The 23,697-nt window shown below is 44.1% G+C and overlaps 1 protein-coding gene across 1 annotated transcript in view; it reads left to right on the forward strand.

Annotated features, from left to right (window-relative positions):
* PROSER2 (proline and serine rich 2) overlaps positions 1–22,203 on the forward strand; it is a 39,760-nt gene extending 17,557 nt beyond the window's left edge. Inside the window, exons 2-4 of the mRNA XM_068538405.1 lie at positions 600–819; positions 18,402–18,654; positions 20,368–22,203. Of these exons, the coding sequence (XP_068394506.1) occupies positions 682–819; positions 18,402–18,654; positions 20,368–21,341 (1,365 nt within the window). The 5' untranslated portion in view covers positions 600–681 and the 3' untranslated portion in view covers positions 21,342–22,203. The remainder of the gene's footprint in view (positions 1–599; positions 820–18,401; positions 18,655–20,367) is intronic.
* The last annotated feature ends 1,494 nt before the right edge of the window (positions 22,204–23,697 follow it).

Raw genomic sequence — 23,697 nt, forward strand, 5'->3', positions numbered from 1 at the left:
CATACAGTCAGACAAAGACAAATATCATATGATATCACCTATATGTGGAATCTAATATATGAACTTATCTACAAAACAGAAATAGACTCACAGACATAGAGAACAGACTTGTGGTTGCCAAGGAGGAGAAGGGTGGGGGAGGGATGGATTGGGAGTTTGGGGTTAGCAGATGGAAACTATTATATATAGGAGGGATAAACAACAAGGTCCTACTGTACAGCACAGGAAAATATTGATATATTCAATATCCTGTGATAAACCATAATGGAAACGAATATAAAAAGAAATATACATGTATGTATAACTGAATCACTTTGCTTGTACAGCAGAACTTAACACAACATTGTAAATCAACTATACTTCAATAAAAAATGAAATAAAAATAATTCTTACGTCTTCATAATGGAGAAGGAGATAAAGGAGAAATGGAAATGAGCATCACCAAACAAGTTGACTTCAGGGGTCCTAATTATCTTAGTCCTAATGGTCGAGGCTGTGGACCAGCCGACTGTATCTCGTGACGCCTGTTCGTCCTGGGGGAATGAGGCCTTCGCTGTCTGAGCTCACTAACCCTTGTCACCTTGTGCTTACTCCTCCAGAGGTGACTCACTACTTAGGCATGGGACACCGGCCCCTTCCCCACTTCCTGTGATTGAGCCAGCGGCTGGGGTTACTGTGGGGATGCCTGTCCATCACCAGAAGTCAGACTCTTGGGAGATGGACCCTGACTTGTTGCCCAGCTGCAGGCTCGGTGACCTGAGCAGAGGGAGCAGTCTGGAGAGTCGGACCAGCAGCTCTCGTTCCAGAAGTCTCACTCTGGTGAGTCCCTGTTTCTCTGGTGCTCTGTGTGCTTGAATGTTGGCTGATTTCGCCCCCCTGTCAGGAGTATCTTACAACATCCTTTTGGGGTAACTAGCTTGACGTCTTGGAATACTCGCTCTCTGAAGCGGCATTTCAGTGTGAATCGTATTAAGTTTTGCACCAAATCCAGAGCAGTGATAACTTGGCTGCTAAGACCCAGAGCACGCCGTGCCTGAAGGTGGCCACCAGCCCAGGCCAGGGCACCTGCCTTTCAGGTCCAATGACTGGAAGAAGGGAAACACCTCACAGGATAACATCAAATTCACTTTAAAACAGATGTTTAAGTCCTTCACAAATATAAATGCTTTCCTATCCCTTTCTCTCGGCATCCAGACCTTTACATAAGTGTCAACAAGCTTTGGGAACTTTCACAAAAAGTCTTTAAAGTTAAGAGATGATCTTTTGGCCCTCCCCACCCCTCAGGGTATTCACCTTTCCGGATGGATACCTTCATATTCATAGAGGGAAGGACAGGAGAGAGTCCACCTTGGATCTCAATAATAATGGTCCATTGTTCATCTCAGCCCATCTTCAATGGGAGCACAAATTTTCTAAAGATACACCGATCCCTAAAATTAACCCCAGCTATGCTGAACATAAGAAAGAAGTGTACAGAGGGCAGTTAATAGTAACAATAGAATTTTATAGGCTCCTACTTGCATATTTTCTTTTTTTCAATCACCATGGTAAGTATGTAATAGATATTATTTGATTCGCCAAAGGAAAAATATATTATAAATTACTCTCTGAATATCTGAGAATCTATAAATCCTTAAGAATAGAGAATTTGGGACTAATTTTTTAATTTAAAAACTGTATTTAAAGAAAATGTTAGGGGCTTCCCTGGTGGCGCAGTGGTTGAGAATCTGCCTGCCAATGCAGGGGACACGGGTTCGAGCCCTGGTCTGGGAAGATCCCACATGCCACGGAGCAACTGGGCCCGTGAGCCACAGTTACTGAGCCTGCGCGTCTGGAGCCTGTGCTCCGCAACAAGAGAGGCCGCGACAGTGAGAGGCCCACGCACCGCGATGAAGAGTGGCCCCCGCTTGCCACAACTAGAGAAAGCCCTCGCACAGAAACGAAGACCCAACACAGCCGTAAATAAAATAAATATAAATAAAATTAAAAAAAAAAAAAAAGAAAAGAAAATGTTAAAAGAATAGGTAGAAAGACATACAGATTAATACTCCAGTCATTAGTGGGGTCTGTTCTCCAAAGCACAGTTAGGAAGCAGCTCTGCTCTGATGTAGAGGGTGTTTCTAAAACATGGCGTGGATAACTTAGGAACCATACTCTAAAGGGCTGCCCTGTGTGCATGGGGAGGGAATAAAGTCGAGAATGGTCGTCAGATGACCTCGGTCTCTGAGGAAATGGGTATAGTGCATTATGAGTCAGTGCTCGAATTATTTTCTTGCCTTTCACATTCATTTTCTTATTGAACTTGAGGCAAATCTCTTAACATCCTTTGTACCATGGTCTCTTTTGATAGAAAGTTGAAGTAATACCTGTTCTGTCTCTTCCTGGGAGAGACCATAACCCCAGGTGTGTCAAGTGTGCTGAATTTGAGGCAGGAAAGTTGCTACTTTTCTATCTCCATTGTAGTCATATAGGGTCCATTCTTCACATGAACCAACTCGTACCCACTCTCACCACATCCTCTGTGGTGGGTCAAACTTATATACTCCAAAGACAGAAAGGACTTGATTGAGCTCTGCAAACCCGTCCATGGAGGACTGCCTTCCATCTGTTCTATGTAGGTGATTTATCCCTTTGCTCAAATACTGAAGCACTGTTCTTGGAGGTGAGGACAGAGGCAGAGCTTGCATTCTAGTGGCTGTGGTCCACCCTGACAGAATAGGCTGCAGATTTGCTTCCCCAGGCAGCAGACTCTGAGATGGACAACGTTACAGCACAGGAGGCTTATTAGGGCTGTTCCTGGGCTCAACATCTGGAAGGAAGAGGAAGCAGGATTTGGGCAGAGAGAGAAGCTGGGCTGTGAGGCAGACCCGACAGAGGCCTTAGCTGTTCCTCAGGAGGCCCTGGCGCTGCTGGGCTGAGAGTGGAGCCTGGATACCCACTCCGCCATCAGCCCTGGGATGAGGACATCCCTGGAGGGAGGCACGACCTTGACAAGACAGTTCCTTTCAGTTGGAGACAGTCCCCAAAGGGGACTGAGGGCCGCCTGCCAGCAGCATTCCCAACAGATGGGGGACCAGGTCCTTCATCCCCAGGGTGACCTGGGGGGCGCACCACACTCCCTACCATGAAGGTGTAGGAGAAAAGGAACAGAGCCTTTTAGAGGGACCGAAGGCACCAGAGCAGCTATAAGATGTCTGAACTAGAAGAAGCGAGACTGTGAAATGAATTCGGGGAGTTTACAAGAGACCACCATATAAATACAACTCTTCACAGAGTGTCCGTCTAGGCAGGTGGGGTGTTCATTCCATCACCTGGCAGATTTGGAGAATATGCATCATTTTGACTCTTTGTCAGAACGTCAGACCCAGGAATTCATCTTCAGAGGCAAAAGCTCTTCTTTGAAAGGAGGTCTACTAAGTTTCAGCTCCAGAGTCACAAGGAGAAATGGTTTATTATAAAACTTTTTTATCATGGATGTATTTTTTGGTAAGATACGAGAATTATCTTTAGGTTCAAAGACAGAAAAGACTATAAATCTCTTACACATGTAAATCTCAGGAGGTCAGGATGGGCGAGGTGAGCAGTGTTATGCCTGTGAGCCGCCTGTGCTGGAAGGGCTTTGTGAACCTTAGTGCTGGGCTAAGTAGGTTCCACAGTGGAGTCGAGTACAGATCAGAAGGACGTTCCCCAAGATATTTATAATTTCTCTTAAGTCCTTCCAGAAATCCGTATGCATTTTTCAAGTTGCTTTCTTTACTGATACTAATCAGTATCCTGAAAATCGGCTCAGAATAGTAATAAACACAGGATACTGGAGACATGCCCGGGTTCAAATCCAATCGTGCCTCCCTCTGGAACCTGGGAAAAGTAACTTAATCACTTTCTTCATTAGTTATTTTCTTCATTAGTTTAAAAGGGTGGGGAGTGAGTGGGATAATAATTCTTCCTCAAGGGTTACCCGTAGAGATGAAATGCCCAGCATCTAATCAGTGCTTCCTAATTACTGGTACAAGCTCCTGTGAGTGCCCTGTTAGCCCCAGGTAGAGAATAACTCCACTTCATCCTGCCCCGTCATCTTGTTTGGATCTATGCTTTCCCATCTGTCCATCTCTTATCAGTAGCCTTCTGAATTTCCTTCTTTGACCAGTAAAGATGGGATGGTAAAAGGCAGTCTAAATTTGGGGAGGGTCTATATGTTTTTATTCTAAATCCTCAGTCTTTTTATGACTTGTCTTTTTAGAACGACAGTCAACTGTAGTAGTTTCCCCACTCCCTGTTCTTTATTCCCTGACCTCATAAAAGATTTGTCAGTAACAGTGTTTTTAGGCCTCCAGATTGTATGGGATTAAATGCACCCCTTGGAGGGCTCTTTAAGTAAAAGATAGTTCCAATTTATAGAAGTGTGTATTTCTTTTAAGCAACGGTTATTTTTAAAAAGAAGATAAAACATTAATGCCTAAAGTTAAATGAGAGTATTGTAAAGTTTTTAAACACTAGTTGAAGTGTGGCCTGGAAGATGACAGATCTTTGCTTCTTAGAAACCTTTCTCCTGAGCCAGTACAAGTTAAAAATTAAAATAGCTGCTTAGGTAGTTTTGTTGTGGCTATCCACATGGCCACCGTCATGACCCAGGCTGTTCTAGGAGGGTGAAGTATGTGAACTTTTTATCGCTCAAGAGGCTAGTTGTGGTTGTGTACGTGTATTGTTTTTCTTGTAAGGAATTCTTCCTCTGAACATTTTCTAGCAAAATGTATAGCTAGAACTAGAACAAACTGTCCAGAACTTCCCTGGTGGTGCAGTGGTTAAGAATCCGCCTGCCAATGTAGGGGACACGGGTTCGATCCCTGGTCCGGGAAGATCCCACATGCCGTGAAGCAACTAAGCCCGTGCGCCACAACTACTGAGCCTGTGCTCTAGAGCCCGCGAGCCACAACTACTGAGCCCACGAGCCACAAGTACTGAGCCCACATGCCACAACTACTGAGCCCATGTGCCTAGAGCCCATGCCCCGCAACAAGTGATGCCACCGCAATGAGAAGCCTGCGCGCTGCAACGAAGAGTAGCCCCTGCTCACCGAAGTTAGAGAAAGCCCACACGCAGCAATGAAGACCCAACACAGCCATAAATAAATAAATAAATAATTTTTTTTAAAAAAGAGCAAACGCAAAATCCTTGTATACTTGACTAAGAGGGTCTCTTTTTCCTTTGAACTGTAAGAGGGACACCTTCAGTACAGTACAGTTGGTAGTGTAGTTCTGGAACTTACCACCTCGAGAGGTGATGGGGATTCAAAATAAAAGGTTCAGGAAGGATTTAGAGACATTCATAAATGATAGCTCTTTAAGGTGACAAAGGAAGCTTTGGGTATAAGGTGACATATTCTTAAGCTCTTAAGGCCAATATCTCAGACACACATCTCATCAAACATCCGGGGTGCACTGCCAGGGACCAGTACTGCCTCATGCCAGGATCCTTAGGTTCTTCTTCTGCACATGGTCTGAAGCCTGCTCTGCCCTGCAGGCACCCTGAAGCTTCCTCCAGAAAAGAATATGATTTAACTAGCTGAAAAGAGGGGATGCTCTTAATACCCATAGGAATTAAGGAATTTCATAATGTGTGTGCCACTTTGAGGGTGGATTGGAAACAGCCCAAATCCCCAAGCGTACTTCCTATTCATTTTTATCTCTAACTTGGGCAAAACCAATGATCCAAATTCATTGCTGAGTTTTTGGAGATTTGATATTCAGTGAACTGTCTTGAAACCCTGCCTGGTCCCTTAGCAGACAAATCTTATAGCCCTCAAGTCACATAATAAGCCTGTGATCAGACAGCGGTCATCAGCTCCTGATCACCCCTTCCTTCTCCAAACCCTCTGAGGTCGTTTGGCCTCACCCATAGGTCGTGGAAGAAGAAGGTAAAGCAAGCGGGGGCGAAGCCGTCTCCATGGCTGGCTCCGCCTGAAGTCTAAGCAGGACACTAGGAATCAGACATGCTTGTCACCAGACAGTTTCAAGGAGAAGACACAGAACAGAGGCGTGGGAAGGAGAAGCAGACTGGCCAGTAGTAACCACATTGTCCTTTCGGCTCTGGCTTCTTCCCCAGATTGAACCCAAAACTTCCTGGACAGAGCAGCTATTTTAAAACAAAGCTAAACTGCTTTGAGGAGAGTTCAATTCAGTAAACATGCAGTAAATGGCTGCTACATACCAGATTGGATAGGTGATGGAATAAAACTCGGTTTTAATCTTTTTGGGAACTCACAGTTTAGTGACACGACAGCCACGCCGAGCTCAGGGACGTGTGACAAGCTTATGTGGGGTCTCACGCACGACACCACGCGCTTAAGGCGTTTCCGTCTCAGTCGGGACCGCTTTATGACCTTGCCAGTTCAGAGAAGTTTAAGGCGGCCAGGGAGCCCAGCGTTGTCCTTCAAAGCCGTGATTCTTTCCATCTGTAATCAAAACTGCACACATATCTCATCCCCCGCGGGCTTGTCTGTGTCTCTTTCCGGCCACAAGTAGAGGTTTACGTTAACCATAGTGAAAAATTACAACAGGGACTAGTTAGAAATAACCCTAATTAAGCCCTTGTAATGAAACCGTGGGAAAGGCCACATGCACACTTATGGTCTTTCTTATGAGGTTGCCAAAGTAAAGCGTGGCATTCACAGGGGGGTCGGAAGCACAGAAGACGCTGATTCCTATTTTCTTCTTGCTGCCCCTATGTTGTGTTTCAGCTCCTGGGGGGCATCTCTCATCACCTTGGGTTTTTAAGTCAGTAAAGCCTTGCTCAAGTGTCAGGGAGATCATTTCGGTGTTTGTAGAAAGAGAATGTAACCATCAACTCACATTCTGCCCGAACAAATACCCAAGGCCGCCTACCTGGGAGAGTTGGGGGTTAAGACATCTTGACTCATCTCTAGAAATTTTTTTAGCCATCATAATCTTTCTTAAATTTTCTTTCTGGGCTTCCCTGGTGCACAGTGGTTGAGAATCCGCCTGCCAATGCAGGGGACATGGGTTTGAGCCCTGGTCCGGGAAGATCCCACATGTCACGGAGCAACTAAGCCCATGCGCCACAACTACTGAGCCTGTGCTCTAGAGCCACGAGCCACAACTGCTGAGCCTGCGTGCTGCAACTACTGAAGCCCGTGTGCCTGGAGCCCGTGCTCTGCAACAAGAGAAGCCACCGCAATGAGAAGCCCGCGCACTGCAATGAAGAGTAGCCCCCGCCTGCCACAATTAGAGAAAGCCTGTGAGCAGCGATGAAGATGCAACACAGCCAGAAATAAATAAATGAAATAAACTTATTAAAAAAATTTTTTCTTTCTTTCTTTCTTTTATTTTTTGGTCGAAGATACAGATAAGTTCTGCTGGTTCTTTTTTTTTTTTTTCCTCCACAAGGAGTTACCACTGTTACCACTGTCTTAATCTGCCGTTAAATCCAATTTCTTTGTTTAAAAGAAAAGCAAAACAAAAGGAAAAAAACCTAAGAACTGAATTAATTCAGTGGCTTTTTTAGGCGGGGGTTATTTTAGTATGAGTGTTTTAAGCCTTCTCGACTTTTTTGTTCAGCCAAACAAACAAAGGTTTTTTCCTCTCTGCCATTTGCCTAAAAACAAATCTCCTGTCCCACATTTGTCCTCCCATAGGTATGTCTAGGATTGCTGACTTTTATCACTGCTGGTCACATTTGTTGTAAGAGTTGGTCATCCAGCCAGGACCGTGTTCCTCTCAGAGCTCCACCGGGACTAGAGGGACAATTTTGCTGTCATCTTTGCAGGACAGGATGGATGGCACCAGGCCGGGACTCTGTCCTCCTCCTCGTGGGAGACTTGTTCAGCGTGTGTTCCAGTTACGGCAGTAGATTTGGCGTTTTGAATTTCCTGGTTTGAATACATTAGAAATTATTTCTTCACCATCATAATACATAGATTAGGGTAGAAATGCAGTAGATTTGGCGTTTTGAACTTTCTGGTTTGAATACATTAGAAATTATTTCTTCACCATCATAATACGTAGATTAGGGTAGAAATGCAGTAGATTTGGCGTTTTGAACTTTCTGGTTTGAATACATTAGAAATTATTTCTTCACCATCATAATACATAGATTAGGGTAGAAATGTATGTATTCCCAAGTTCTTGAAGCAAAACAGTGTTTCCCTGAGAGGCTTGTAGACATCACCTGCAGTCAGCATGGTAGGTTGGGTAGCACAGGTGAGGGATGGTTTTCTAGACCGTTCTTTTAGCATCAGGAGATTTGTAGCCTTAAAGAACTTCCCTTTATTCCACATCCCAAATTGGCGCATTAAAAACTTCATTGATAGAAAGGGAATTAAAAAAAATTTTTCTGCTGTCAGCCTACTACCTTCCAAATAATAGGGACAAATGTTCGTTCTCTTCCATTTACCCCTTTCCAAGAAAGCTGCTATGTTTTCTTATCTTCATTTCCTCTCTGCTTAGTTCTTTGGGAACTGAGTTAGCAAATCTCTCGTCCAATAGCTCCAGTGGTCAAGCAGGGCCCACCCTGGCCAGGGCACCAGCTCTCTTCCCTCCTCACATGGGGCCACTGGGCCACTGCCTTGCTTTTTTTTCTTAAATGTATTGTAATAGCTTTATTGAGGTGTAATTCACATACCCTGTGGCTCACCCATTACAGTATGCCATTCAGTGGTTTTTAGTAGATTCACAGAGATGTGCAACCATCATCACAACCAAATTTAGAATATCTTCATCACCCAAAAGAAACCCCATGCCCACTAGCAGTCACTCCCCGCTTCCCTCCAACTGCCCTAGGCCCTGGGCAACCTCTCATCTGCTTCCTGGCTCCACAGATGTGCCTGTGCTCGCTGCCTTGCCCTTCAGGCTCTGCCTCTTCCCCGAGGCCCACGTCTTCCTCTTTAACGTCCCTGCCTGAGAGAGGCAGCGGCAGCATGTCCTGGGAATAGAGGTGTAGACAGGAACTCTCTCAGCCAAGGGCCACGTGCCCCTTTTCTGACCCTGAATTCCTGGCTCACCAGCCCTTGGCACTGCAGCTTTTCTCTGTTTCTGCTTCCTTCCCTCTCCTAGGTACAGGCAGAGTTGGGGTTCATTTGGAGGGCAGCTTCTTGTTTGGGGAATTAGGCAACAGAGTCCACGGCGTGTTTGGCCCCGCCCCTTAGGTCAAGACTCAAGGCCAGGCTGATCACGAACAAGTCACCCAGCCTGTCCTCCAGCCTCTAATGCTCGAGAGACACCTTGGATAGTTGACGATGCAAGAATCTGAGTCTGCCAGGACCTGGGGCTCTGATCGCTGACCGGCCTGGTTAAAACTGATCTATGGGGACTTCCCTGGTGGAGCAGTGGTTGAGAATCTGCCTGCCAATGCAGGGGACACGGGTTCAAGCCCTGGTCCGGAAAGATCCCACATGCCGTGGAGCAACTAAGCCCGTGCACCACAACTACTGAGCCTGCGCTCTAGAGCCTGCGAGCCACAACTACTGAAGCCCGTGTGCCTAGAGCCTGTGCTCCGCAACAAGAGAAGCCACCGCAATGAGTAGCCAGCACACCGCAACGAAGAGTAGAAGCCCCCGCTCGCCGCAACTAGAGAAAGCCCACGCACAGCAATGAAGACCCAATGCAGCCAAAAATAAATAAATAAATTTATAAAAAGAAAGGGAAATAAGTAGAACAGAACAGAAAGCAAGCAGAGAACTGGTTCTGGCCTTGGCCGCTCTACAAAATAGTTGTGCGACCCTTGGAAAGTCATTACATTGCCTCTGCACCCGGTTTTCACACCTTCAGGTGAGGGAGCTGGACTGATTGATCTCGGTGTTGCATCTGTCAGCCCGTGAGTCCTGTAGTTTGTCGCACAACATAAAATGGTTGAATAGGAGCTTCCCTTTCTCAGCTTATTTTCCAAATGAAATCTTATGTTGGGACTCCTTGCTTTGAGGTTGGATTGGACGTGTGGGGTTTATATACCCCATTCTCACTTTTGCCGCTCACTTAACTGGGAAATGGGCGTGTGTCTTAAGCTGATGGCGTGTTACAGGTCAGTTGCCTATTTAATTCTACTGTCTGTCTAACCAAAGAGAAATCATTATACCCAGCCAAAGTATCAATAGATTATCTAAAATCTTGGGAATAACCCTAGTGAAACACTGAGTTGGGAAGGTCAAAGTAGGAGGAAAAGGGTAGAGAGCATGAATTTATTTCCCCAAGATGTTTAATTCAACAAATAGTTGGGGCTAAGACTTTTTTGGTTCTGGTTGTTACCATTATCACATCACCCTAACAACATCCATAGTGGATGTAATTATTAACTAGAGGGATCTTTGTCATGCTAAGAGCCCTACTCATTTTAGACTTGCAGGGTTTTTTGTCGTGGTGGTGGTTGAATCACCAAGCTGAACTTCTCTGCATGGAGAGAAGAAAAATGCAAAATGTCTTAGGGTGACTCTGGGAGGAGCAGGGTTGGTGTGGTGTGTACTGAATGATGGGCGCGGGGTAATCTAGCGAGACTCAGGCTAGATTAAGAGGAAAGAGGAGGAAAGAGGAGGCAGGATGCTCTGTGCCACCCGCCAACCCGCAATACGTCTAGAAAAATCACAAAACGAGTAGCGTCACTGGATTTTTTATGAAAGTTTCGTGTTCTGGTGGCCAGAGGGCCAAGACAGACCTACATGGTGAGGAGGCAGCTGACACTGCAGTTACAGTGACTGCATCCTGGACACGAGACAAACTCTCAGCTCTGTGCAGAGTTCACAGATGCCTCAGACATGGCTCTTTCCTCTACATATAAAGTCCAGCAAAGGTGAAATGCATGCGTGATGAACAACTACAGTAAAAAATAGAATTTTATACAAAGAGTCGATTCTTCCGGTTAAATAACCCTCAACTCCATCTGCTTCTCTCTTCCCATCACCATGGCTCTACTTTAGGTGACTTTTAACTTTTGTCTAAATTGTTTCCATATTCAGTTGTCCATACTGTTTCCTATTTTCCACACTATAGCCAATGTGATCTCTCCAAAATACGTATCTAACTACCCCTGGTCCCTTTTTGTTTAACTCTCGCCCACTTCTTTTAGATTACTGACAATCATTACATCTCCAGAGTTTTTCCATATCATACCCCCTGCCCCAAAAGTGTGAATTGACACCCATACTATGTTTTCCTAACTCGCCACAGTCACCTTGTCATAGCCATTTTGTCTACTTTCTTGTCTGAAGCCCTCATTAGACGGGCTAAACCAGACAGCAAGAACATTATTTACACCCTCGTATATACATTGCCCGATGCTTACTAGATGCTCAAATATTTGAATGCATGATTCAGTGGGTGCTATGGGAGTAGGCTGGAGGTGTGGTGACATTTAAATTGGACCAGGAAGGACAGGTGAGATGTGGCTGTGCAGTCACGGGCATTGCTGACAGAGAAACGGGTCTAGGAAATAGCAAGTGATTTGATTTGATTATAGGGCAAGAATTAGCAAACCGCACTCTGTGGACTAAATGTGGCCCCCCGCCTGTTTTTGTAAATAAAGTTTTATTGTAACAAAGCTAATAAGCTCATTCATTTACATATCACCTGTAACTTTCACACTGCGTTGACAGAGTTGAATAGTTGCCACCACTAAGACTACAAAGCCCCAAATATTTACTATCTGGCCATTTACAGAAAAAGTTTACCAGCCCTGCTATAGAGTATAAAGGGAAGAGGAGTAGGAGTGACATTTAAAAGGTAGGTAGGGGCTTCCCTGGTGGCGCAGTGGTTGAGAATCTGCCTGCTAACGCAGGGGACACGGGTTCGAGCCCTGGTCTGGGAAGATCCCACATGCCATGGAGCAACTAGGCCCGTGAGCCACAACTACTGAGCCTGCGCGTCTGGAGCCTGTGCTTCGCAACAAGAGAGGCCACGATAGTGAGAGGCCCGCGCACCGCGATGAAGAGTGGCCCCCACTTGCCGCAACTAGAGAAAGCCCTAGCACAGAAACGAAGACCCAACATAGCAACCAATCAATCAATCAATAAAATAAATAAATAAATCTTAAAAGCAGAAACCTACCATTAAAAAAAAAAAAAAAAAAAGGTAGGTAGGGTGGCCACCACTTGCCGCAACTAGAGAAAGCCTATGCGCAGCAACGAAGACCCAACACAGCCAAAAGTAAGTAAATAAATAAATAAATTTAAAAGGTAGGTAGGGCCAGATCCTGGAGTTCTCAGAATGAAGTGTAAACCCATTAGTCATATATTCTGTAGACATGAAGGACTTATAAGATTTTAACCCTGGTTCTTTTGTTAAAACCTATTCCTCTCTTCTTTGGCTCATTGCTCAATAAAAAGTATTAAATAAGGAATGCCTTGTGCCCATTTTCCCCTGTAGTATCCTGCTACTCTTCTAATGTCCCTTCACACGGATCCTCTTATTAGAGGGAAAAATTGAAGTTCTTAAGGGCTACACAACTGCTAGATATGTAAACTGATAAACTTACAGAGATCTAGTTAATACGAAACTGTTATAATTTGAACTGGAGAAAAATTTTCCTTAAAATCACTCTGTTCCCTCCCTCCCAGCCCCACCCAATCTCAAAAGAAGTGGAACAGAAAGATATGCCACGAACTAAAATCTAAGGGCACACTGTTTCCTAAGTTCAAACTTAAGAAAGGAAATCCATACAAAATCTGATTATAATGAAAGGAAAATTATAATCTGTCTTGGGGATATATATGCAAAAATTCTAAACAAAATGTTAGCAAATCAGATTCAGTGTTGTATAAAAAGGCTAATAACATCACAACCAAGTTGGACTTATTCCAAGAATGCAAGGTTGGTTTAAGAGTTGAAAATCAATCACCATACTTCAGTACATTAACAGAATAAGGGAGAAAATTGTGACAACTAAAATTGTCTCCAGACATTGCCAAATGCCCCAGGGAGGGTAAAATCATCCCCAGCTGAGAACCACTGCAATAAATGAAGAAAAAGCCTTTGACAGAGTTCAAAACCCATTCATTATTTTAAAGACAAACACACTTAGCAAACTAGGAATAGAAGAGCGCTTTCTTAATCTGATGAAGATCATCTTTTAAAAACCCACAGCAAACACTGTGCTTAATGGTGGAATACTGAAAGCTTTCTCCCCAACATTGGGAACGAGACGAAGATGCCACTTCTGTTCAGCTAACTGGAGGACGCTGGTGGTACGATAAGGCAGAATGAAGAAAACGAAAGGCATGAGGAATGGAAAGGAGGACATAAAAACCTCTCATTTATAGACACCACTGTTTATGTAGAAGACCGAAAAGCACCTTCAGATAAACTATTAGTACTGTGCAGCAAATTTGTTAAATTTGCTTATTTCAAGGTCAGTATATCTTGTATTTCTATAGACCAGAAACACTTAGAAAATGTTAAAAGTGATGCCATTTCTAATAGCATCACAAAACATCAAATACCTTAAGAGGAGAGATAACAAAATCTGTAAAATCTCTACACTGGAAACTACAAGATATTATTGAGAGAAAATAAAGAACCGGATCAAGGCATATCAAACGTTAGTTCATCAGTATTACCCAGAGGGTCTGTTGAAAGAGATTGAAGGCCCAACCCCTTAAAGTTTCTGATTCAGTAGATCTGAGATGGGGCCCAAGAATTTGTATTTCTAACAAGTTCGCGGGTGCTGCTGCCACTGCTGGGTGAAGGACCACACTTTAAGAGCCCCTAATCTAAATAAGTATACCATACGGATAGAAAAAATATTGTAAGACATCAGTTCTACTCAACTTGAAGAACTTCCATGGAGTCCAATCAAAATCCCAGCATGGGTGTGTGTGTATATTTATGTGTATATGGAAACTGACCAGCTGATACTGGAAATAAAAAGGGCCAGCACAGACGTAAAGAAGAACAGCAAAACAGGAGGGCTTCAAACTTGGGACATACTATAATGTTATAATTAAAATGGTGTTTTATCATTGTACAAACAGACAAGTACACAAATGAACAGAAAAGAGAATCTAGAAACAGATGGACTCATGCACTGTCACCTGATTTACAACCAAGGGGACCTGCAGTGGGGAAACGATAGTCTTTTTTTTTTTAATTTATTTATTTGGCTGCATTGGGTCTTCGTTGCTGCGCACAGGCTTTTCTCTAGTTGTGGCGAGCAGGAGCTACTCTTCATTGCCGTGTGCAGGCTTCTTATTGTGGTGGCTTCTCTTATTGCAGAGCATGGGCTCTAGGCACGTGGGCTTCAGTAGTTGTGGCACACAGGCTCAGCAGTTGTGGTTCGTGGGCTCTAGAGCGCAAGCTCAGTAGTTGTGGCGCACAGGCTTAGTTGCTCCGAGGCATGTGGGATCTTCCTGGACAAGGGCTCGAACCTGTGTCCCCTGCATTGACAGGTGGATTCTTAACCACTGCGCCACCAGGGAAGTCCCAAAACGATATTGTTTTCAAGCAGTTTTGCTGGAACAGTTGGGTATCATTGTAGGAAACAGCGAATTGTGACCTCACACCATACACAAAAGTTCATTCCGATGAATTGTAGAACTAAATATGGAAGTTTAAAAACAACCGTGCTTTTAGAATAAATAAAAGCAGGTGGATATCTTCATGACCATGGAGTAGGTAGTGGTGTCTTAAAATAGGACACAAAAAGCTCTAAAGAAAAGACTGATACATTGTACTACACTAAAATTAAGGACTAGTCTCCAGAAGACCCCCATTAACAGAAGAGAAAAAGCAAGCCACTGGGTAGGAAAAAATATTTGCAATAAATACACCCACAAAGGATTTGTATCAAGTATGCATAAAAGAACTCCTACAGATTATTTCTTTAAAGACAGCTTGATAGAAAAATAGGCAAAAGACTTGAACAGGCACTTCATAAGAGGATCTCCAAACAGCCAGTTAAGTATTATGAGGAAAAGACTCTCAACACTGCTGTCTTCTTGGGAATGTACTGAATATCAGAAGGAGATGCTACCACACGCAGGGCCATGCACCAACCAGTGTGTGTTGGTCCAGCCGCTTGCGAGAACTGTTAGGCTATGTCTACCAAAGCAGACACGTATCTTACGACCCAGCAGTTGTATATAGGTATATACTGCTTCTCTTCCCAGCAGTGTTCTGTTCTGCTACCTAAGCCATGCTGTAGTATCTCTCCCCAGCAATATTCTGTTATTCCTGTTTACTGAACCCGTGCCATAGACAGTCCCCTTTTCCTGAGTGGACTTCCTTCAGGATTCAGCTAACATGGCCAAGCTAGTTTGAGAAATTTGCATGTGTTCTTGTGCTAATCATCCCCCAGACAAGTATATACTGTGCCTGAAACTAAAGAGAAGTCTCTAAACCTCTGGACACTGCAGGCTCTGTGATGGGCCTGGATAGGTGGGCATTTGAAGACCTCTCAGATCACGGTATGAAGTGCATTATTCTATACCACATGGACCAACTCTTAGTCACCTTTGCTTCCACTGTATTTTTTCCTGTTGTTTTACCAAAATTTATTTTCATCGTAGAGACTCAAATACTTTTATAAGGTTTATAAAAAGCATTAGTCTTACTTGTACCCCTCCCCCCATTTCCGACTCACTGGAGGCAATGACTTTTAACTCTATCCTGTTTGTTATTTACCTTCATTTTCCCCCACTATTGACATTTTATCCTTTCAGTACTTTTTGTATTTGTGGATATATGAAGTATGCATATATTGATATTTAAATCGAGGCAACTCTTGCTTATCTGCATTTTTTTTCACTTAACATTATATTCTTTTGAAAACACCATTTAAAATGGCTGTATAATATTCCATCTGTGAATGTGCCCTGATTTGTTCAACCATACCTTTATTGTTGGACATTTTAGGTGGTTTCTCATTTTCTTGCTACCATAAATACTGATATAATTAGTATACCTGTGTCTGTGTGTGTATGTGTTGCTATAGAGGAATTGACTCACAGATACATGCTTTGTCTCATAACTTTAGTTTTTCCTGTGGTTGATAATTGCTTTGGTTTTATTTGCTTGCTTTGTTCATGTTCTGTGTGGCCCCATGGCTTGCTCTGAACTAGGCTGGTTGTTCACTGCACAGCTGACATCCTGGGGACAGCACCGTTATCCTGGGGTTCCCTCGCTTTCTCTCATTCTCTCCTATATTCTGGCTCCCAGGTTTTTCTTCTTGGTTCCTCCCTTGTCTAGGGGAACAGCCCTACCTCCACCCCCCTGCAGTAGCTTCCTGAGAAAGGCATGCATGGGAGATCTGCTGGTTAGACCTTGTGTGTCTTAAAAACACCATTATTGGGACTTGCCTGGTGGTGCAGTGGTTAAGAATCCACCTGCCAATGCAGGGGACACAAGTTCGAGCCCTGGTCCAGGAAGATCCCAATGCCGCGGAGCAACTGAGCCCGTGCGCCACAACTACTGAAGCCCGCGCGCCTAGAGCCCGTGCTCCGCAACAAGAGAAACCACCGTAATGAGAAGACCGCACACTGCGACGAAGAGTAGGCCCCTCTCACCACAACTAGAGAAAGCAGCAACGAAGACCCAACGCAGACAAAAATAAATAAATTAAATAAATAAATTTAAAAAAAACCCAACACACCATTATTCTACTCTAACTTTAACTTGATTATGTACGAATTCTAGTTCTGAATTCATCTGGAATTTTAAAGGAATCACAACATTGTCTTCTGGCTTCCAAAGCTGCTGCTGAGAAGTCTGTTGCTGTTCTGACTCCTGATGTTTTGTTATGTGACCCGTTTTCCACTCTGGGAAGCTTTTAGGATCTCGCCTCATCTCCCATGGCTGAAGTTTCAAGGGATGGGCCTTGGCATAGGTCTGTTTTATTCCTGTTCATCAGGTTATTCTCACGACCCTTTGATCTGGAAACTCACATCCTTCTGTTCAAGGACATTTCCTTGAATAATTTTACTTGTTTACTTTGATCATTTCTTCCCCTCTATTTTTCCTCATTCCTCTTTCTGGAACACATTATTCAGATGTTGGCCCTCCCACTCGTATTCTCTAGTTTTCCGCTTAAAACAATTTTTTTTGACTTTTTATTGTACTTTTCCGGTTTCTCTACTTTATCTCTAGGCTTCTATTTCATTTTTTTTCTGTCATAGTTTTAATTTCTAAGAGCTCTTTTCTGTCTTCTAGTTTTTAAAAAGAGCATCAGATTCTTGTTTATGGTTTCAGTCTCTCCTCTGATCCCTCTGATGATGTCCATGATCATCTTTTTGGAATTTTCACCATCCTGCATAGTTTGTTTCTTGTAAGTTGCCCTTTTTTCCTTCTTATCTTGTTTTGATGTGTCTTTCATGTTAAAGGTTTTTCTCAGCTGCTTGGTGATCATTAGCTATATGAACACACTTAAGAGTAGAATGTTAAGAAACTGATTAAGAATTCTGTGCTGGGGTTTGTTGACTGACGCTCATGTCACTGGTAGAGTGGTCTTGCTGAGCTGTTTCCCTGGGGAGCCCAAGGTGTCCACCTCTTGGCTCTTGGACCATTCACTTCCCCAGAGAAGACCCTTCCAATCCTCTGTCCAGAGGGTCAGTTTGATTCCCTGACTCCCAGTTTTCAGTACGGTTCTTTACCACGAACTTGGCTTGATGCCCCCCGGCTTTACCTTCTTTAAGAATAAACATCTGGTTTTCTGCCTGGGTGACCTGATGGCTTCTGAAAGAGACTCTCATCCAGTTCTGCTCTTTCAAATGTCATCTTAGCCAGACTTCCAGAACTGCCCAGCACCTCCCCGACGCTGTGCTGAGCCTTGTGAGGGCTCTCCATGCCACAGCAGGTTGATTCCGGCCCCACCCCCAGCTGCTGACTAAAATTCACCTTTCTTGGATCCTCTGAGTCAGTCACCACCTGTCCTTCTGCTGTCTACCTTCCCAAATGTTGTTGCTATCACCTCATTTCCTATTCTATTTGTTTTTGTGACTTGTATCTTTAAAAAAAGATAAAGCCCATTTTTGTTTTAGTGAGGTTTCTGGAGGGAGAGGAGATAAATATGTGAGTTCACTCCACTGTCTTTAACTAAAGATTCCCCCCATTGCTATTACGGGGAAACCAAGCATATCTGTTAGCAGTAAGTTGAAAAGACCTCTTCCAAGGAGATACTGAAGAATTGCTTTCTTGTCATTGGCTCACGAGGAACAAAAGTGTCTAAGATCCGTAATCTGCTACACCTTTTGGACAACCTTCTTTCTCATGCAGGTCGAATGGTGAGGGACACACAGGCAGAGGTGCGCCAGCGGGGTTGCCTGGGTGGTGCACTCTCCCCAGACGGGAAATTGGAGGGTGCCGTGAATTCCACCCCAGGCTCTGTATTGATCCCTACATTGTTGTGGGTTTTTTTTCCCTTCAGTGAAACCACTGTTGCTTTTATTCCTCATGTCCAAACCTTTTGTACAGGATGACGAGAGCCTGAAGTACCTCACACATGAGGAAAAGGACGTCCTCCTGTTTTTTGAAGAGACGATTGATTCCCTGGAAGACGACTTTGAGGAGCAGGTGCTGTGTGATGGTGATGCTCAGGGCCACTCTCCGCGGTCTCTGGAAGAGAGCGCTTCTGGTCCCTCCGAGCCAGAGGATGTCGTGGACTTAGTGCAGCTGGGCCCTGGAGCCGGGGAACCCGAGAGCCCTCGGGATGTGACGGAGGCAGCAGGTGAGGACCAGAGAACAGGTCCCCCACCTCTGACGTGGCTTGTCGTGTGGTACCAGACACAGAGGCCCTCCTTTCTGTCGTGTTCTCTGTGTTTCCAGCCAGTATAGCAGCTCGTGGGGCTGATCAGATTTTTGTAGGGTAGAAGCATCCTCTTGGTAGTCTGATTGTCCAACCAAGTAGGTGCTTTCATGGCATATTAGGATGAAAACACATGGAAGGGAAATTTCAAAAGGGCGAGAATAAAGAATGAGACCAATTGGGCAAACAAACATTGCATACATGGATAAAAGAAAAAAGAAAACTGGAAATGGCTTCAGGAAACAATCCCATTCTACAAAGAAAATATATAAAGGATTTGTACTTTAGCCTTTGAGGTTGAATCTCAATTCTTGTGCAAGATTATACCCCTATTCCAAGGTGGGAGTGTTTGAACTGCAAAGTCAGTTGGTTCAGGAAAACAAAAATGACCAGAACAAAAATTCAGCTCAGCATCTGCTTTGTAAAGTTTGCTTGATTCAGGTTGGCATCAGAGGAGAGGTATGCTTTTTGCCCCTTGAGTTCTGTGATAGAACCAGAGGGACATGGACAAGGAGAAAACGTTCTTCCAATTTTTTTTTTTTTTTTTCCTGGTTGGAAAAGATATTGGAAATGTGGACAAGGGGATAAGGATTGGAAAAGATGAAGGAAAAATAGGAGGGAAAATATCTTTGCTCTGTTGACTACAAAATACTTCCATTTGTCACAAGCCTCTAGAAATATATCCCCACCTCTTTATTTTTTGTAAGCAAGGCTGTGTATTACACAGAATTTCATGTACTATTGGTTATATGTTTCAAATATGGGGCTGAGTTTGCAGCCAGCTCTTCAAAGAAGAGACTTAATATGAACTTCCCCTTTTTATCTCTTCTTCTTTGAAGTTTAGTTCCTAAAATTAATTTGAACCACTGATCCCTTAAAAATGTCAGATCATATAATTGTGCCACGGAAAACATTTTTTTGAAAGTAAGCCACTTGCCCATCAATTCTCTAACATGATGTTTTCATAACAATTTTAAGTGCCCACTCTGTGGCAGGCGTCGTGTGAGATTCTGAGGATACAAAGATACATATAATACATAGCTCCCAATTTTGCAGCAGACACGGGTGTATAAATACTAGTGCAGAAAAGTGTTAGGTGATCTGTGATCACGTATGTTAGGATATAGTAAAGAATCATACGCTGGTGTATTAAACTGTACTGGAGGCTGTCAGGAAACATTTCTATTTCTAGAGGAAAGTGACACATCCAATTATCCTTCATCTAGAAAGACCTGAGGGAGGGGTTGGTGGGTACCACAAACTTCCCAGCCTCCATTTCCCTTTGTAAAATCCCCCGTAAGGTAAGCTGTGGTTTCCTCCTGTTACATGTCTCAGGATGATGGCTCCTTAGAAACTTGCCTTTACCATATGCTTCCCAGGTACTGACTGTTTCTGGCTTGCACATCTTTCACCACTGCTAATTCATTCTTTCTCGTCAGGTGATTATGAGAATCATATACTATGTTCTCTTTCGCTAGTCCAGGGAATAGGGTGGAGGGAGTTTAGCTTACAAGAGGTACTGTTGAAATTGGTATTGAATCCCTTTGAGACTTTTGTAAATTCAGTGAAAAGGAAACGTGATGCATTTATTTCTGCATATGGTGGTAGCTTATGAGGATACTTGCTACTTTTCAGGGGCTGGCGCTGTTGGAAAGGAAGACACCCCTGTCCTCAGGAAAGAGGATGCTGAGAAGTCTCCCCCCCCAGACCCCCCAGGTCCCGAGGCCCTGCCCCTGCCGCCTCCCCGCCCTGTCCCCGCAGCAGCCCCGGCCCACCCCGGGAGAGAGCCCCCTCCTCCTCCAGCAGAGCACCCCAAACTGGCCCGCTCGGTCCCCACTCCGCTCGTCATCGCCCAGAAGATGTCTGAGAAGCTGGCAGGGAACGAAGGGCTCTCGCCCACATCCCCGACCAAAGAGGGCAGGCCTGCAGGATGGAGGACGCTGACTTCCGTGGCCCCTCGACACGGAGAACACTCGCTGTGGCACAGACACGCCGCACAGCCGGCGCCCAAGATCCACCGCTTCCCAAGCAACATCAGCGTGACCAACAGCGCGGGGAAGGCCTTCAATAAGACCATCTCCAAGGCCGCGGTCAACGTGCAGGAGCGCAAAGCCCAGGTCCTGGCCAACATCAATGGGGTCTCCTTCCTCTCCGTGGGGGAAACGGAGGACCAGGCCCAGAGGGGCGAGCCCGCCAAGCAGAGGAGAAGCGTCTCCCCGGAGCAGAGCCAGCCGGGCCCAGCCCGGGAGGCTGTTCCCGCGCGGGCAGGGGCGCACGGCGGCCAGCAGTCCAGAGGCGTGCAGACAGAACAGCCCCTGCCGATGGCCAACGGCTTCCAGAGCCTCCACGACATCCTCAAGAGCCATCCCGGGCCCTTTGTCTCTGCAGGGAAGACGGTCACCTTCCGTCCGGACCCGGCCCTCGCCAGCAAACTTGCGCCCCGGCAGCCGGACTGCGGCCAGGACGCCAGGAAGCGGTCGGGCTCGCTCCCCCGGGCGGTGGGGTTCAGACCCCAGGGCATCACTGTCCAGTTCTCGGGCCGCGGCTCCACGGAGGAGGCCCGTCGGGAGGCCCTGCGGAAGCTCGGCCTCCTGAAGGAGAACTTGTGACGGAGAGTGGGCCGCGCTGGGGGAGTTAAGGTGACCAGGTACTTGTGGCCCCAACATGGATGTGCGCATGCGCACAGCGCAGTAGCAAAGCCCGGACTGCGGAACCCCGTGGAGGACCAGGGATGGGGGTCCGGCAGTCAGCGGACTGGCTGCCCCGCTCTGGCCCGCATCCGAGCTGGGACATACTTCCGAACGAGAGTGTTCCGCACATCTTCCCGTTTCCAAGAGCGCGGAGAATAACCTTGAACACTTACAGGTTTCAATGTTTTGTAAATGCCATATGTTTTTTGGATCTAGGAGGAGGGGGATTGGGTCTGATTTTTTTGTTATTGAGTCTCTAATCTAACCTTTTATCCGAAGTGCATGACACGAAAGCCACTTTAGATCTCTCATGCTTGTTTCTCTAAGAAAGGGACCGTCCCCTCCTTTCCAACAAAATAAAGAAGTGCTTGTTCAATTTTCATAGTGTCTTAAAATACTGTTTTGGTTTTTTGTTTGTTTTTGAAAGGTGAAAGACAGTATGTTAGCCTAAATATGCCTTTGTTTCTTGGTCTAATTTGGTTTGCCCAGGTTTTTTTTTAATTGAAAATTGAAGCCTTTAGAGTATGATTTACTGTAACGTTGAGTTATGGGAGTGGAATGGAAAGGTTGAGTTTGGAAAAGGTGGTAGTTTTAAGAAAGTAAGTCTCATCAGACTACAGAGTCTGTGTTACTGGGAGATACATATATGAGCGTGTACTGTGTATATACATGTACATAATATGTGTTTATAGGTACATATATGTTATATACAGATATAGATGGTGTGCACACACACATTCATTATTACATATAAACTTCTTAAAACCCTATTACATAACTACAGGATGCAAGCACTTCCTATTCTTTTGATACACAAGCCATCTCAGTATTGAGATAATGACACAGAAATTGTTACTTCCTAATAAGGAAGTCTTTTAAGGACACATCTCCATAACTTTTCGGGGAACCAAAGTGCTTTTTCCTCAACGTGTTCTGTTCCCAGTTAAAGTAATAGTCCAAATAAGCTTCCAACTAAGCAAGAGAGTTCCTTTGTTAGTGAAGTATGCTTTTAAAGATGTCATTTATCACCTAATTTTAATTTATCACTTAATTTTAGTTTTGCATGTTCCAAGGTGGCTGTTAAACAGAAGAAACAAAAGATTCTTAACATCCCCCATGTTCTGTGAGCAAGATCTCAGGATTAATTTAAAAGGGAAAAAACAGCGAACTAAGTTACACAGCATGAAAAGAACTGGTTTTGTCCCAGACAATGTCTTACATGCTGAGTTGTAACCACAAGCATTATTATCAAAACTATTTTAGGCTGGAGTCTAAAACCTCTTAAAATAGACCCGGAAGGACCACACTTGAAAGTCACACCCTTTTGTTGTATGTCTCAGCCACTGTCACAGAATCTGTTTCTTTCCTGTTGAGTATTATTTAAACTCAAACTTCTAAATATGCTGTGAAGGACGTTTTTCATAGTATTAATTTGCCTTGTAAGTTACATAAAATGATTGTAATGTTTTCCTTAGAACGACAGTATTTAGTGTCTCGCCCAGGCCTTGTCCTGTTGAAATAATCTCATAGATTCTTGATGGTCTTAATTTAAATAGGTGCTTTGATCTTACAGGTTCTTAAAAATAGTCTTTATTTTACTCCTGTTTATGTTGGATTTGTTTAAAGGATTCTTGGGCCCTGTTATTTCCTTTTTATATAGCGAGATGCCATGTTACACAGTGTTTAAAAATAGAGGGTCTTGATATGGCTAACATTTTAAATATCCCTTATATTTGAGGATTCTTTCTTTCTTTCTTATCCTATGACTTCGTTGTGATTAAGGTGAACTTGACTATATGTTAGTATATTTGTTCTCATAATGGCATTTTTGAAAAATAAATTTAGAGATCTATCTTAAGTATAAGCAACTTTGTTTTTGCATTTTGTACTTATTCTCAGGTATTTTCTTTTAAATGGTTATATCCTTTCCTTCTGTTTGTTCATAATCTTTTCTACCTACTTATTCATAATTATACTGACTGTTACTCTGGCCATTTCTTGTGCCCAAAACCCTAGTAATTAAAGCCATATATTTTGTACAAGGTTCAAATTATAGCTGCTAATGAACTAACCTATATTCGTATGTATCACCTTAACAAAAACAATTCGTTTTCTGAGGGGCATTTGTTTCCTTGCAATAACTCTGTGATAGGACGTTCTTAAAGGGTCATCTTCAAGGGAATCTTAAGGACCATATTTCAGAGCAAACTTGTAACGAAAAGGAAAGATGACTCTTAAGTGCTCAGTTTGTTTTCTTTTTTTCAAGTGATGCTTG

The sequence above is a fragment of the Eschrichtius robustus genome, chromosome 1 (genome assembly GCF_028021215.1).
Source record: "Eschrichtius robustus isolate mEscRob2 chromosome 1, mEscRob2.pri, whole genome shotgun sequence".
NCBI lineage: Eukaryota > Metazoa > Chordata > Mammalia > Artiodactyla > Eschrichtiidae > Eschrichtius > Eschrichtius robustus.